Source organism: Balearica regulorum, chromosome 15 (assembly GCF_011004875.1).
Source record: "Balearica regulorum gibbericeps isolate bBalReg1 chromosome 15, bBalReg1.pri, whole genome shotgun sequence".
NCBI classification, from domain to species: domain Eukaryota; kingdom Metazoa; phylum Chordata; class Aves; order Gruiformes; family Gruidae; genus Balearica; species Balearica regulorum.
In genome coordinates this window covers 18,041,649-18,057,407 of record NC_046198.1, presented here as the reverse complement: position 1 = coordinate 18,057,407, position 15,759 = coordinate 18,041,649, and the positions used below count along the sequence as shown (strand labels likewise).

The 15,759-nt window shown below is 45.4% G+C and overlaps 1 protein-coding gene across 1 annotated transcript; it reads left to right on the top strand.

The window, feature by feature from the left end:
* Positions 1–8,487: 8,487 nt before the first annotated feature.
* On the top strand, positions 8,488–14,229 carry RSL1D1 (ribosomal L1 domain containing 1). The gene is made up of 9 exons (XM_075767368.1): positions 8,488–8,613; positions 8,693–8,832; positions 9,560–9,698; positions 10,307–10,455; positions 10,588–10,689; positions 11,288–11,381; positions 11,469–11,597; positions 12,268–12,468; positions 13,691–14,229. The coding sequence occupies exons 1-9, from the start codon at positions 8,584–8,586 to the stop codon at positions 14,033–14,035; spliced, it is 1,329 nt and encodes a 442-aa protein (XP_075623483.1). The 5' UTR covers positions 8,488–8,583; the 3' UTR covers positions 14,036–14,229.
* Positions 14,230–15,759: the final 1,530 nt, after the last annotated feature.

The following is a 15,759-nucleotide window of genomic DNA, read 5'->3' as shown; positions in this document are numbered from 1 at the left end:
AGAGGCAGAGAGACTATTTGAGTCCCTATAAGTTTGCACATACTGAAATGTGGGAGGGTCAGAATCAAGCACAGTCTGTAAATTTTTGCATATCAAAAAGCAATGTAAGCTTCCGAGGACCAGCGAGGTTTTTGTGAGAAAGTAAAGCAAAGCTGGTTCCAACCAAAGCTTACTCAGTACAGCCTGAACGAGCTGCGTAATGACACCTGATGTAGCTGCACTTTGAAAATGGACTGTCTACAGCCGCTCTCCTGACCCTAACAGTTAGGCTGAAGGCGAATGGATTTCTTTCATTTCCCAGAACACTGGTAGAGCTGTTGAAAGGTATCTCCAGAGCTGCTTCAGGACGTCTCCAACTAAACACTGAGCTGTGCAGTTGTGGCAGGCCCATCTCCTCCCCGAGGGTTTACAGTCTAGTGACTGTGTCTGCGTTCACAGATAACTCAAAACTGAAACAGATTTCCCTTTTTGGGTTTTTTTGGGTTTGTTTGTTTCTTTGTAACTGTGGAACTCCCATTCATTTCACTTACGGCTACATTGTATGGACAGAAGAAGTTATTGTCCTTCAGTTTCATATGACTACACTTGTAGCTACCGTAATGCATGGAATTTAAATAAATTTTATTATGTCTGCAAATCTCTGGGCTTTTATTTTCTTGGTAAATCAGAGTTTAAAAGTAACGGGTTTTTCCCTGCCAAGTGAACAAAACCCATGGTTCCTTGGATCTTAAACTAATGAAATGAAAAGCCGAGGGAAACTTACTGTCTTGTTCATATTCTGGATTGACTTAAGATTTCCACATAGCTGGCTGCTTTCTTGAAGTAAGCTCGTGGCTTTGAAATTTGCCAAGGCTGTTAACTGGGGGATACTTACAGTTAGATTCCAAAATTGTTAGAACTTTTAAAACCTTTTTTTTAATGTGTTGACACATATCTCAAGACTATGTGATGCTCCAGTAGCGCTTTTCCACTTTTGAACAAACTTAATGAGGGATTCTATAACCTCATTACTTTGAGGCTGGACTGAGCATTTAATATTAAACTGCAACCTCATCTGATGGGTTGAAGTACCAGGAGAGAGGCTCTTAGCACTTCTGTTACTCGCTTGATTACCATTTCCGTAAATGCAGTTAACGTTGCCTTGTCTGTAAAGGGAGGCTAAATCATTTTGAATTCATTAATGATACAATTAAGGATATTGCTAACCTGTAAGAGGTTTTTATTTGGGTATAAAATCCTTGCATTCTGGAGCAAACATACTGATAGGAAAATGTAAGGCATAAATCTACCCAAATTGGCTCCACTTTGGGTAGAAAAGCTGCAAGTACATTCTATTTGAATAGTCCTCAGATTGCATCTCAGTGCTTTCATTTCATCTCCGTTCTACATTTTATAGTCCCATTTTTACTGCTATTGAGTACAGCTAAATCTAGATGTGTTGGTTTTGCGTGGCAAGGTTTTGGTAGCGGGGGGGCTACAGGGGTGGCTTCTGTGAGAAGCTGCTAGAAGCTACCCCTGTGTCTGATAGAGCCAATGCCAGCCGGCTCCAAGACGGACCCGCCGCTGGCCAAGGCCAAGCCAATCAGCGCCTCTGTGATAACATATTTAAGAAAGACAAAAACAGTTAGAGAGTGCTTTTGCAGCCAGAGAGAGGAGGGAGAAGATGTAAGAACATCTGCAGACACCAAGGTCAGTGAAGAAGGAGGGGGAGGAGGTGCTCCAGGCGCCGGAGCAAGATTCCCCTGCAGCCCGTGGTGAAGACCATGGTGAAGCAGGCTGTCCCCCTGCAGCCCATGGAGGGAGGATGAGGGGGTGTAGAGATTCCACCTGCAGCCCGTGGAGGACCCCACGCCGGAGCAGGTGGAGACACCTGAAGGAGGCTGTGGCCCCGTGGGAAGCCCGCGCTGGAGCAAGCTCCTGGCAGGACCTGTGGATCCGTGGAGAGAGGAGCCCACGCCAGAGCAGGTTTGCTGACAGGACTTGTGACCCCGTGGGGGACCCACGCTGGAGCAGTTTGCTCCTGAAGGTCTGCACCCCGTGGAGGAGACTCACGTTGGAGAAGGCCGTGAAGGACTGTCTCCCGTGAGAGGGACCCCACGCTGGAGCAGGGGAACAATGAGTCCTCCCCCTGAGGATGAAGAAGCGGCAGAAACACCGCGTGAGGAACTGACCGTAACCCCCACTCCCCGTCCCCCTGTGCCGCTGGGGGGGGCGGAGGTTGAAGCCGGGAGTGAAGTTGAGCCCGGGAAGATGGGAGGGGTGGGGGGAGGTGTTTTAAGATTTTGGTTTTATTTCTCATTCCTCTGCTCTGTTTTGCTTAGTAATAAATAAGATGAATTTCCTCTCTAAGTTCGGTCTGGTTTGCTCGTGATGATAATTAGAGAATGATCTCTCCCTGTCCTTATCTCGACCCGTAAGTTTTACCTTTTCTCCCCTGTCTAATGAAAGAGGGGAGTGATAGAGCGGCTCTGGTGGGCACCTGGCCCTCAGCCAGGGTCAACCCACCACAGTCTTTTTTGGCGCCCAACGTGGGGCACGAGAAAATCGAGATAAGGATAGTAATGGGAAGAGGTAACGGGCAAAACATTGACTGAACGTAACTTGAGAGTGATACAGTGGTGAAGGGATTAGAGGTAGATTTTGTGTGTAGATTGTCCACTCTTGTTTGGTGTTGTGATAGTGTTGTTTTGATGTTGGTTTGGGGAATTCTTTTTTTTTTTTTTTTTTTTTTGTTTATTTCTTTTTCTTTGTTGATGTGATTAGTGTTTGTGAAGTTTTGTGTTGAATGTATATTTTAATGGTAATTCTTAAATATGTGATTCACAGAGGCGAGGGGTGGAATGTGTTGGTTTTGCGTGGCAAGGTTTTGGTAGCGGGGGGGCTACAGGGGTGGCTTCTGTGAGAAGCTGCTAGAAGCTACCCCTGTGTCTGATAGAGCCAATGCCAGCCGGCTCCAAGACGGACCCGCCGCTGGCCAAGGCCAAGCCAATCAGCGCCTCTGTGATAACATATTTAAGAAAGACAAAAACAGTTAGAGAGTGCTTTTGCAGCCAGAGAGAGGAGGGAGAAGATGTAAGAACATCTGCAGACACCAAGGTCAGTGAAGAAGGAGGGGGAGGAGGTGCTCCAGGCGCCGGAGCAAGATTCCCCTGCAGCCCGTGGTGAAGACCATGGTGAAGCAGGCTGTCCCCCTGCAGCCCATGGAGGGAGGATGAGGGGGTGTAGAGATTCCACCTGCAGCCCGTGGAGGACCCCACGCCGGAGCAGGTGGAGACACCTGAAGGAGGCTGTGGCCCCGTGGGAAGCCCGCGCTGGAGCAAGCTCCTGGCAGGACCTGTGGATCCGTGGAGAGAGGAGCCCACGCCAGAGCAGGTTTGCTGACAGGACTTGTGACCCCGTGGGGGACCCACGCTGGAGCAGTTTGCTCCTGAAGGTCTGCACCCCGTGGAGGAGACTCACGTTGGAGAAGGCCGTGAAGGACTGTCTCCCGTGAGAGGGACCCCACGCTGGAGCAGGGGAACAATGAGTCCTCCCCCTGAGGATGAAGAAGCGGCAGAAACACCGCGTGAGGAACTGACCGTAACCCCCACTCCCCGTCCCCCTGTGCCGCTGGGGGGGGCGGAGGTTGAAGCCGGGAGTGAAGTTGAGCCCGGGAAGATGGGAGGGGTGGGGGGAGGTGTTTTAAGATTTTGGTTTTATTTCTCATTCCTCTGCTCTGTTTTGCTTAGTAATAAATAAGATGAATTTCCTCTCTAAGTTCGGTCTGGTTTGCTCGTGATGATAATTAGAGAATGATCTCTCCCTGTCCTTATCTCGACCCGTAAGTTTTACCTTTTCTCCCCTGTCTAATGAAAGAGGGGAGTGATAGAGCGGCTCTGGTGGGCACCTGGCCCTCAGCCAGGGTCAACCCACCACACTAGATGAAGGAAGGAAAAAAAGATAACGTGGCTTTGTTTGAAATAAATACTATTTGCTGATTCACTGATGTAATAAACTTTTTGAAATGACCATTTTGAATACTTCCTTTTGTGAAAACATGCTGCTTTGAAGGTGAAAGAAAGGAACTGTGTGACTACAACAGTTGAAGGGGGAAAAAAAGGAACTAAAGTTGGATTGAAGCTCTGGGAGCTGTGGGAGCGCTGCTAGTGTGACCAGGGTAACTCGTGTGCGATGCTGGCGGAGTCATCCTGGTCCTGGTGCGGCCGTCGCTGTCAGCATGTTTCTGCGGAAAGGTGGGATTTGGGGGGTCCCCTCGGTATTGACGGTATGTGCAGCGTGGTACGATGAGGATCACATCTGTGTGCCCTCGTCATTGGCCAAAGTTTGTAGTGTAGATATGGCTTAAGTGTGTAGTCATGGCGTAACTTATAAAAACATACGTTATAATTCTATAAATTAAGACCTTGTATGTCTTTGAACTGAAAGTCTTGCTACATGAAATTATAATTAAATGTAAAAAACTCAATCTGAATGTGCAGCAGTACTAATTACTTTGCAACAGAAAAATAATGACTTGTTCCTGCGAGTTAGAAGCGAGGCATGTGCACGGGAGGACCGGGCACGCCGATCAGCTGCCCACCGTCGCCACCGGCCCCTGCTGCTACCGGCCCCACTGCCTCCGTCACCTTTGCAGACAATTGGCAGCGTGGCCCCGGTTCCCGAGAGGCTCACTGGCAGTGAATTGTGCTCCTGAACAGCTGGCTGTTGCTGATGGTGTAACAGTGTTGTAAGAACTGTGGCTGCGCTAAGGAAGTTTATCCATGGGGATATTTGCTGGTCGTGACTTTTATGCCCCCTACAGATTTTTTTTTCAGTGGCATAAAAGCGCAGTGAAAATTGCTCAGTGAAGAACCTCTGGTTCAGATTACTTATGGCACCAGTCCACACATTAAGACCTGTTCATTATGAGAAATGTGGTTTTGTAATTGTTTATGACCGAAGATTCCCTCAGAAAAAGAAGATTGTTTCAATGTCCCAGGTATTTGATTCTGCATTACTCTGACTTTTCGGTTCTTAACGCAGCCTCTTTAAATGATGATGTTAAAGCAGATGAAATGTATTCCAGCCAAGACTGTTTTCCTCCTGAACTGATACTTAAAGGCTCTTACTAATTCTGCTGGTTTTGTATACCCTATAGAGGATTTAGTAAAGGAAAATATACCAACAAAACTGGAGTTACTACTGAAGATTTTATATTGTGAACCTGTTTCTTTCCTTGTGTTTATTTTGATGCACTATAAACCTGTCAAAATATTTCTTTTCCTCTGAAGAAATTCCGGAAAGGAGTCTAGTCTTAATATAAAATGGAAATTTATGCTAACAAACCCAAAATCTAGTGTGTGTATATATAACTTGTAATAATACATATCTTTTCATTGGCTTTCCTTCCCAAAAAGTCTCCACTTCCAACACAACTGGATTTTTCTACATCTCCCCTCAGTTACGCACACCTAAAGAAGTCCACGTAGTTCTGAACAAGAGTCATACGAGCCAGACAGACAAAGTGTTGGATGAAAACGGGTCCCTGGGGCTGGGTTCCTCTCACCCATTAAGCCTGTAGAACTGCTGATGGGCAGAGGGTTAGAAGAGGAACCTGTGCCGTTGTGTCCCAGACAGACACCTCTGTTCTAAGTGGCGTCCACTGAGCGAGTGACTTGCACTGCGGGCATCCGTCTGCCTGGTGGGTCATTAGATTACTACAGGCTTACCGTAGGATGGCAAAGGAGCACAGTCCAAAGAAAACTAGTGCTTGAACTCCAGATCTAGCGGGCAGATTCTCTGCTGAGATCTCTCTTGTTAAGGGACTCCTGGTTAACTTCTGCACGCTCTTTGTGCTCGGTTTGTTGCAAGGAGGACACTTATGTGGACAGCTGGCAGCCGATCACCTGGGGGAACAAAGCCTGCTGCTGGAAATTTCGGGATGCACACTAAGGGAGTAATCTTAAACCTCAAAGTCCTGCTTACAGCAGAAACAATTGCTGCTTGTACATCGCTTCTGCTAGGAGAAAGTATAAAATTAGGATATATAGAAACATCCTCTTAAATAAGTAATGAGGTAGAATGGCTTGCAATTATGTCATTTTAAATCTTAGCATTTAAATAAGTGTGACAAATGGCTTAGGGAAAAAGACGTACTTCCCTATCGGAAAAGTTAAATTGAGGGCCACAGTAGAATGCTTAGAGTTCAGCAGTAACACCGATGAAAGTAACAAACCTAATTTCCCTTCTAAGAGTAACCATTATTTTGTGAAGAAGTCACTAAGTTAAAAGCACACAATCTTTATAGATTAATTGTATGCTGTATTAAGCTGAAATATTTCTTATCCAGAGGTTAACTTATTTTTCCAAGATGGCTCTATTGGCTATTTCTCTTTTCAAGAGAAAACGATCACACTAAGTCAGCTAAACCGCATCCAGTAAAATTTAGTCATGTCACACTCACAATGTGCAGAAAAAAAATGTACTTGGACGAGACTGATATGTGAAAAACGTGAATTTGAGTCGCTAATAATCGTCCCTTCAGTTTTATCCTATTAATGCTATGCTGACCCAGTACAGTCAGGCTTCACACAGACTGCTCAATCCCATCGTACAAGACTAGCCTGGCATACTTTCAGAGATGTCTCAGTCATCTGACTTATGTTTTAACACATCACACTGATATGTTGATGCTTTATTAAAACATGGCTGTTCTAAAATATGCAAAAGCCTATGCAGAGATAGGAGCAAGGCTAATACAATTATCAGATTATGAAGCACCACAGCTAGTATCATATGCATAAGTGCTACCAGTGCTGGAAAGATTTTAATGAGTCTGCCCTACTTGGCTACTCCGCGTGCTGGCAGCCTTTCAGTAATTTCTCTAACCAATGCTCATACGGCTACATGGCAACAAAGGATAGCTTTTCTTTTTCTCAGTTTCATTTATTTCGTTCATTTGTACAAATCACACAACAGAAAATTAAACTTCCATTTTCCAGGATTTTTTTTCACCCACTAATACCAGTATATGACCATGTAGCTCTTTCCTAAGTCTGGGGAAGTCTCGATCCAGCAACTATTCCACTGTTGCTCCATGAACGCTACCGGCAGAATGAAAACATAAATCATTACGTAAAGCAGCTTGTCAGCAGACTAGGGTATTCTAACTCCTTTCTCTTTGTACTGGCACACTGACAGAGCAACAAATTTTGTCAGGAGACATGTGATGAGAAGGAATAAAGCCATGACTAGAAAGCCAAAGAGCAGGGAAAAAAATCTAGAGAAGACCGAGCGACCAAGACTCCTCCTTTCACGTGTCTTTAGCCCCTGGTTACGTAGAGCTGCATTACTCAGGTAGCAGCTCACCTGGGTGACAGATGCAGACAGCCCAAAGCTGCCAGGGCGCACACAGCACCGTGAGAACGAGCCCAGAATAGTTCCAGGCTGGACTAGATCTCAAAACAATGCACTTACCCAGCGGGGAACTGGATGGAATAAGTACCCCACAATGGAGCTACTTCCGCGGAGTCAGTCAATGCAGTTCTAAACTGAAACGGAGACGCAGCAGCTCTGCCTTTGCTGTTCACAGAGAAGGAAGAAATGGGTTGGCACGTGATGATCGGTGGTAGCCTCGACTGCAGTGAGCCAGAAATAGTGGAGTTCAAGATGCTGAGAGGCATGCGAGGAAGATGAGTAGCGAAGCGCAGCCCCTGGCCTTCAGGAGAGAGGCTTTGGTTTGGGCAGGGCTCCGGTAGGCAGGACCCCGTGGGAGGCAGTTCTGAAGGGCCAAGGAGCTCAGGAAAGCTGCAGCCGGTCTTTAAGGACAACCTCCTCCAGTCATAAAAACAGTGTCCCCCCCGATACCCAGGAAAACGAGTATCAGGAGACTGGCTTGGCTAAACAGGGAACTTACAACAGCACCCCAGCGCAAAACAGCAGCAATACGGGAGGTAAAATCCGTGACAGGCCGCAAAGCAGGAACCTACCAACATTGCTCAGGCGCGTGGGGACTGTCTTAGGAGAACAAAAGCTCAGCTACAGTTGAATCGGGCCAGGATGTCAAGGGCAACGAGAAGAGCTTCTGCTGCTACAGTGGTAGCAAAAGGCCAAAGAAGGACACGCGGGATGGCTGCTGAGGGGGACAAGCGACGGTGGGTCCAGCCGGGCCGACCGAAGGGCGCTGAGAGCCGGCCGAGCTCCGGGCGAGGCGCTGCCATCCCTGAGGGAGGGCCCCCGTGACTGGGGAGAACCAGACGTTCCCCCGCCTTCGGGAAACGCCGAGCGACGGGTCCGGGAGCCACAGAGGGGTCACGCTCCCCGGGAAACCACCGAACAAGGCCCCGGGGAGCACCAGCGCCTCGCGCGCCCCCACCGGCCCTGAGGGCAGCACCGCGCGCACGGCCGCCTCACGCGCCGCTCCGAGCCACGCCCCCCACGCGCCGCGCGGGACGCCACACCCCGGGGTGGAGCGCGAGGGGCGGGGCGGAAGGGCCGGAAGCCCCGCCCCGCCCCCCGGCCCCGCCCCGCCCCGCCAGCACCCGCCGTGCCCCGGAAGGCGGCGTCTGCGCAGGCGCGGCGGCTGCACGTGGTGCCGGCGGAGCCATGGAGCCGCAGCGACTGGACCGCGCGCAGGTACCGCGGGGCGGGAGCGGGGCCGGGCCGGGCCGGGCCGGGTTCGGGTCGGCTCTAACTGCGGCCGTTGCCGTTGCAGGTGAAGAAGGCGGTGGGGGCGCTCCAGGCTTTCGCCAGAAGCAAGGCCAGGGGCGACGCGCTGCTCCTGAACGAGAGCGAGAGCGTCCACCTGCTGGTGACGGTGTGGAAGGTCCCGCGGGCGGCGCAGGTCGTCAGGATGTAAGGAACCGGGCCCCGGCCGCGCCGCCTGCTCGCGTCCCTTGGCTCGGAGAAGCCCCCGTGCCGGGAGCCGAGGCCGCCCGTCGGACCGCCGCTCTCCGCCGCGGCCCCGTGTCAGCGGCGGCTCGGCTCCGCCCCGCCCGCGGTGGGTGCGGGGGTTGCAAGGCGTGCGCCTTCCAGCCCTGGGGCTCAGGACGGGGAGTGAACCTCCGCTTGTCCTGGCGCCCCTCCAGATCGTTAGGAGGATCCCCCTCCTCGTTCTCGTGATCCCCGAGTGCGGGCCGCAGGTGTTCTCTTAAACTGCGGCTGTGCTGTACTGAGGAGGCGTACGTCTATTTACCGGGGCCCCGGGGCCACAGAGACGTGGCCGTTGACTGGGCGCGGCCGTGGCGTAGAGAGAGGAGCGTGGATGGTGGCGGTGGATGGTGGCGGTGGATGGTGGCGGTGAGCCCCCTCCCGCTCCCCCGGGACCTGTGCGGTAACGGCTCCCGGCAGGACGGATGGACGCAGCCCACTGGAGCCATGGCAGACGATTGTTTAACCTTCGCCGTTCTGTGCGCGTTAGCAAGCGTAGGTTCCACTGAGGGCGCTTAGTAGTTAAGAACGAGCAGAATCTAGATGGGCAGCTTCCCCGGAGTACTCGTTACGAGGTAATGATCTGAGAGTAGCCCTAGTTCTGGAAGAAACTTCCTTCTCTCAGGCTGTCCATCTCATCTTCTTGTTGCAGACCACTGCCCCACGGCATCCGACCAGAAACGGCTGAGGTTTGCCTCTTCACAAAGGATGAACCAAATTTATCAGCGGAACAGACGGAAAATCTGTACAGGAAACTTCTAATGCAGAATGGGATCAGAAGTGTTAGCCAGGTAAGAGAGATGTGATGGTACAGTACAGTACTGTCGTTTCTTTCCTCTGATGCCAGTGAAAAGGGAAGTAGTTGCTATTTTCCACTGTTTAATAGTCTAATCTCAGTGGTTCTGAGTTAATGATCTCTAGTTTTTCTGACTGTTCAAACTGTAGTTTTTCTAAACTTCAAAATTTACTCAGAGTAACTTCTTCAATTTGAGCAGGCTCTTTAGCAACCAGATGTAATTGCTAGATGAATGCTTAATATTTAGTTTGAGTAAGCAACTGGAAAAACTCACAAGGTAAAAGAATATTTGAGTTCTTTGCAGCTGGATTGGATTGTTTACGCTACTAGCAATAAAACTAGAAAATAATTTTATCCTTGTATTTAACCTTGATTCAGATGTTACTGTGTACTCAAGTTCCGTTTGGTGATTAGCAGTTACTGTGCAAGAGATCCATATTGTTTGATTCTTAAATGGAAAAGTTCTGTCTCCTCTTCCATTGATTGTCGTTGGCATTCTGCAGTAATGACAGACTATCGGTTATGCAAGTTAATTCTGTGCAGTTCTAAGAAGTATTCTAGGCTGTTTTCAGCGGGGAGACTAAACTGTTACTTGCACTGCAGATCATCTCATACAAAACTCTCAAAAAGGAGTATAAACTATTTGAAGCAAAGCGCCGCCTCCTGAACAGATTTGATCTCTTTCTGTCTGATGACCGAATTAGAAGGCTGTTGCCCTCACATCTAGGAAAACACTTTTATGAAAGGAAAAAGTAAGTCTTTAAATTCTGTATTTCCATTGCATTATCTTTTTTAAAGATGAGATTCTCCTTAGTAAAGTTTTGGGAGGTTGGGTTGGGCTTGGTTGGGTTGGGTTTTTTAAATTTCCCCTCTTTCTTTTTTAGGGCACCTTTATCTGTAAACCTGAAAGCCAAAAATCTTGCTAAGGAGCTACAAAAACATATCCAGGGGACTACCCTCCCAGTTACCAACAAAGGGTGCTGTTAGTAAGTATGAGTAGATTAATACTTCACTTGAAGGACGGCTGTACCTTAACTGTTGCAATTTTGAGTTATTTTTATTCCATTAATATGTGAATAAAAGAGGTTAAAGGTCACCATTCCAGTTAGGGGCCATTTTGAACCTGTATAAATAAATCGGTAGTTCTACTTACTAACAAGCTTTACTGTAAAGCTTTGCTTTTTGTCTCTTTTTCCTCATATGCAAGGAATTTCTAGGCAACTGTGGCTGTCAAACAGCATGTACAATCTTAGAAAAATATTACTGTTAAATTAGATAAAAACTACTTCTAAAATATTCTATTCTTGTACAACTTTTTTTCATGATGCGTCTAAAAGGATCTAAATTGGTAATGTGCTTAGCAACAGAAGGCAGCAGTTGCGTGTTCCAGTACAGGAAGGTTAATACGGGTGAGTCTGTTCTGACCGTTACTACAAAAGACTTCTGCAGTAGCCAGCCATCCTTTATGAAAGTTACGGCAATTGAAGATGAGTGGGCATTTCAATTTTGGGGTATGCCTAAGGACAAGTAACTGGAAGTATGTTTATTTGCCCACCTACAAATACTTCTCTTCGCTTCTTTCAGTACCGCGCGCATAGGTCACACTGGAATGAAAGCTGATGAGATACTAGATAACGTCATTGCAGCAGCTGATGTGATTGCTAAGAAGTTACCAAAGGTACTGCTGATTCACTGCATCAAAGCCAAGTCAGCTCCTAATTCAGCCTTCTTATTTTTACATAATATACTGGTTCTGTTGTTGCAGAATTGGAAAAATGTAAAAATTCTTCACCTCAAAACACTGAAATCAGTTGCACTTCCAATTTTTACTGCAAATATCTCCAACTTGGATGAGCTTGACAGACAGCCATCTGTCAAAAAAAAGGAAGTAAAGGTAAAAAAAAAAATTCTTCAAACTTTCCATAAAACCAAATAGGAACAAGAAGTTCTTTGGCTTCCTTTTATGCAGTATAGTGTCTGGTTTGTTGGGTTTAAATGTTTTAGCAGTCGCTGCCAGGCGTTGATGGCTAGAAATAGGTTATTGGGTGCTTCTGACTCTTGAGTGCTTCGAATACTCAGTAATCCTAAGGAAATCATGGAAACTCCTTGATAGGTTGTAAAGCAAACTGGAAATCAGTACGGCAAATGTTTTTAGCCATAAACTGCAGGGAGCTGAGATTGGTTCTTAGAACTTCTGCTTGTATTGTTTATTCATATCTGCCTTCTGAAAATACTCACTAACTTGTTAACATGGATTCAGATTACGCATCCATTACTTGTTGGCTAGTCAGTGGCATTGAATAATTCACAAGCTTATACATTTGTATGTATGGGGGGGGGCTCACCTACTTTAGTTTGTTTATTTATGAGCTATTTATAATAAACATCTGAAAGTAATGCATTCTTTCATATTTTACATATGGTAGACCGCTCTAGGTCCATTAAACAACAATATTTAAATTAATGTTGCTAGAACATCTTATTTTTAACCATATTAAAACAACCATTATACATTTAGAAATGTTATGGGGATTTGTCTGAGATGTACTTCCAATTAATTCTAGAAGGGAAAGAACAAAAAAACGAAGAAGGCAGCTAAAAAACTGAATTCAAGTCAAGTCACCTTGACAACTGAAACTAATGCTGGTGCTGCTACCAAGGAGCTTGCGATAAAAGAAAATGTAGTAGTCCAAGAACCAGGTGATGATGATGAAGAAATTCCACAACTGGTGCCTCTGCAAACAACCAGCTTAGAGGAGCTGAAGGTAATTGTATAATAATATTGAGAAACTCACATTTTAGTTAAAACTAAAGATTTTGAACTGTTTAAATTGTTCATTGCTCGTTAGGGAACAGTGTGTGTTCACTTCAAGTGAACTGGATTTTTTTGCAAATATGAAAGCAAGAGTTGAGTGGGGGGGGTGCCTTGGGCCGATGTTTTTTTGTAAAGCCAGTGGTTATTGTCCTTCTATGTATTTTTCTGAATAGCAGCAATTTTGTCTAGGTCGAATAACAAGCCTGAAGTCAGAAGAAAGGGTAAATGATCGAGAAACAGCTTAATACTTAAGTAAATCATATTTTTTTTAATTCAAAATGTCTTGTAAAATTAAATGTTAATGTATTTTAATGTATCTCTGTCTGGAGTACAAAACCTGAGGAAAACGAAAATAACATTCTCTAGGATAGTAATATGCAGCATTAACAGTCATGTAATATAAATTGAGAGCTAGCAGCTTGCGTGAAACACTGTACAGACTTCTTGTTGCCACTATTGGAGATGATGCGGATCATGTCATTAACATGTCTGCAAAACAATCAGACTGATAATACTCATTGTTTAACAAATATCTAGGAACGATATTTGGATGAATAAAACTAAGTCATAAATTTAAGTGTTATTGTTATGCTGCATTCATGATTGGAGCATACCCTTAAACTCTAATGATGGACCTCTTCAGGGATGCCCAAACTAAAACTATGGTTATGTGCAGGCCCACCAAAAAAATTCATACTGCTTGCTTCAAGCTGCTCTTCTGTGCACTCTGCTGCTGAGAGCAGCCTTCTCTCTTGAGGGCCACTTGGGATGAGCTCTAGGGAATGCTCGGCCTAGTGCGCAGGTAGGAGTGCAGTTGAGTGCGTACAGCTGGACCTCAAATGGAGCTGATCTCTGTTCAATCTGTTACGCCTGGAAATGCGGCGAGAAGAGGACTGTGGTCTAAGGCTCTGCCAGCAGAGGTCAGTGACTTGCCTGGCCAAGAGGATCCTTGCATCTCTTAAATCTATTTACTTTCTTGCTATTTTGTTATCTTTTTATGATTTAGTTCTGTGTTTAATCCTCCGTTTCCAGACTGAAGTTTTGGGCTAGGGCACAGTTCAATTGATAGAAAGCATGTGTCATTTATAATGGCTTCCATTGATGCTTCTTGAAAAACAGTAAAGATGTTCCTTAAGTGGAAAGGTAATTTTTTGTGTGTGTCTTAAATACAGAAAACAGAACCAAGTCCAGAAAAAGGTGACAAGCTGGGCAGGAAAACTAAAACACCCCTTGGTAAGAGAAAGAAGCAACCTCTCACTCTGGAGACTCCAGAACCAAAACACAGAGTTACAGAAGAGCGTGCAGGCTTGCAGACATCAGCAAAACAGAAAAAAGCCAAGCAGCTCAGTATGCCAAAGGAAGCAATAAAAGAAAAAGAGATGAAAAAGACTCCCAAAAAGCCTGAAGCAAAATCTTTCGCAACACCCAAAGCTGGCAAATCAATACAGTCAACCAAGAAGTCTTCAAAAACGCCAAAGGAAACACCCAAGAAAGCGCGCAGGCCACAGTCAGCATGAACACTGTCTGTTGTAACGCATTTTATATAGTCATTCAGTAGTGTCTTTTTATTAAACAAATATAGTGATGAAGTAAAATACCTGCTTAAGAAAATCTGATCCTAAGAGCTTTTTTCACTGAGACCTGTAATGATTCATTTGTATTTCCTTCTAACTGACGAGCTGGAACAAATAAACTCATTATCTTAATTGGCTTTATTTCTTACCTTTTATCTTTTCTTGGCCCAAACTAAAAGAACTCAAATTCTTTAAGTGTCAAACGGGCAGGGAGGGGACTATTGCAGAAAAACACTGAGAAATATTGCAGAAGTGACATCTTCCTGAAGCATAGCTTTGTATTGGAACAGCCAAGGGCTGAAGCAAGAAGCATGCATACCAAGCGCAGTAATCTATTTAACATGTGATTTAAAATGTGAAATAGCTGCTACTGTTTTTTCTTAAGTTGTTCAATATAAGGAAAACAGCATGACATCTATCAATCTTATTCCAGATATTTAAGTTGGCAGCCTGATAACAAGCCAAACAATGTATTCTTTTAAGCTATTTTTACTTAGGATACTTGTGTATTTAAAAAAAAAAAAAAACAAAAACCCCCAAAACATGGACAATTGGACAGTTTTATAGTTGTATGCTTTGACCATTTATACTTTACAGCATGAAGCAGAATCTCATTACCTTCACTTTTGAGCCTCATTTCTGCTACCAGAACAATTGAGGGTATCCTTGCATGCTTGTTGCAATACTCGTTTCTTCCATCTGAAAAACACCAAAGGCTGTATGAATTCGGGTGTGCCAGCTAAGTGAACCAGTCCCATAAAGGCATGTAAAACATACACTGCATAACCGAAAGGTGTTGTATGTGTGTGTATAGATATATTTGAAATTTTACAGAATAACCGAATTGTTCCTTTCTGTATGATTACTTCACATACTTCTCAGAGAGAATACAGGGCAGATTTGTGATGAAGAGTCTTCATTAACAGTATTTTACTCAAGTCCAAATAAAAAGGTCATAAAGAGACAAGGTTAATCAACAGTATGTAACCAGCCTCATTTGCAGAGTTCAAAAAACCCCATCTCCTGTTTAGGACATCCCATATCGATAGATTTGCTACCCAGAAAGTAACTGGATGCTAAATAAAACGTGGTAAAAGAAACACTAAAGAATATGAAAAGATTCTGCTTGATCCATAGTGTCAACTTTCTGTAACCCGTGACCTCTAGTTCTCTACCCTGAAGAAACAAATCTTGGCCAAAAAAGCAAGTCTGAATCAATGATCCCTGTTAGATGCATGCTAATGAAAAGATCCAATCTTGTCCAAAAATAATCCTATCACTTTCTAGTCTGGGCTACAAAATACTACTTCACTTTGGTAACGGCAAAGTCAGAGAGTGATACAGAACTCGCCTTCTGGAAATGTGTCGTCTTATCTGATCATTCATGTTAAAATATTTCTTAATTTGTAACGTGCAGAAAATTATGAAATTAAGATTGTAACTTCTGTATGAGTGTTTAACGGTGAACTGTGCTAGCCTGTAGGTGTGGAAAAACATCCTTCACACTGAAAATATTAACAGCCACTGCCTTGAAATTCTGCAGCACCCTGAGCCAACCTGCGTTGGGACTGCAGCAGCTGGTCTTGCCTTTTCTGTGGTTGCAGCGCTGGAGTTCATACAGCTAGGTAAGACCTGTAAAGCCTCTGACCAATACAGCTACAGACTAA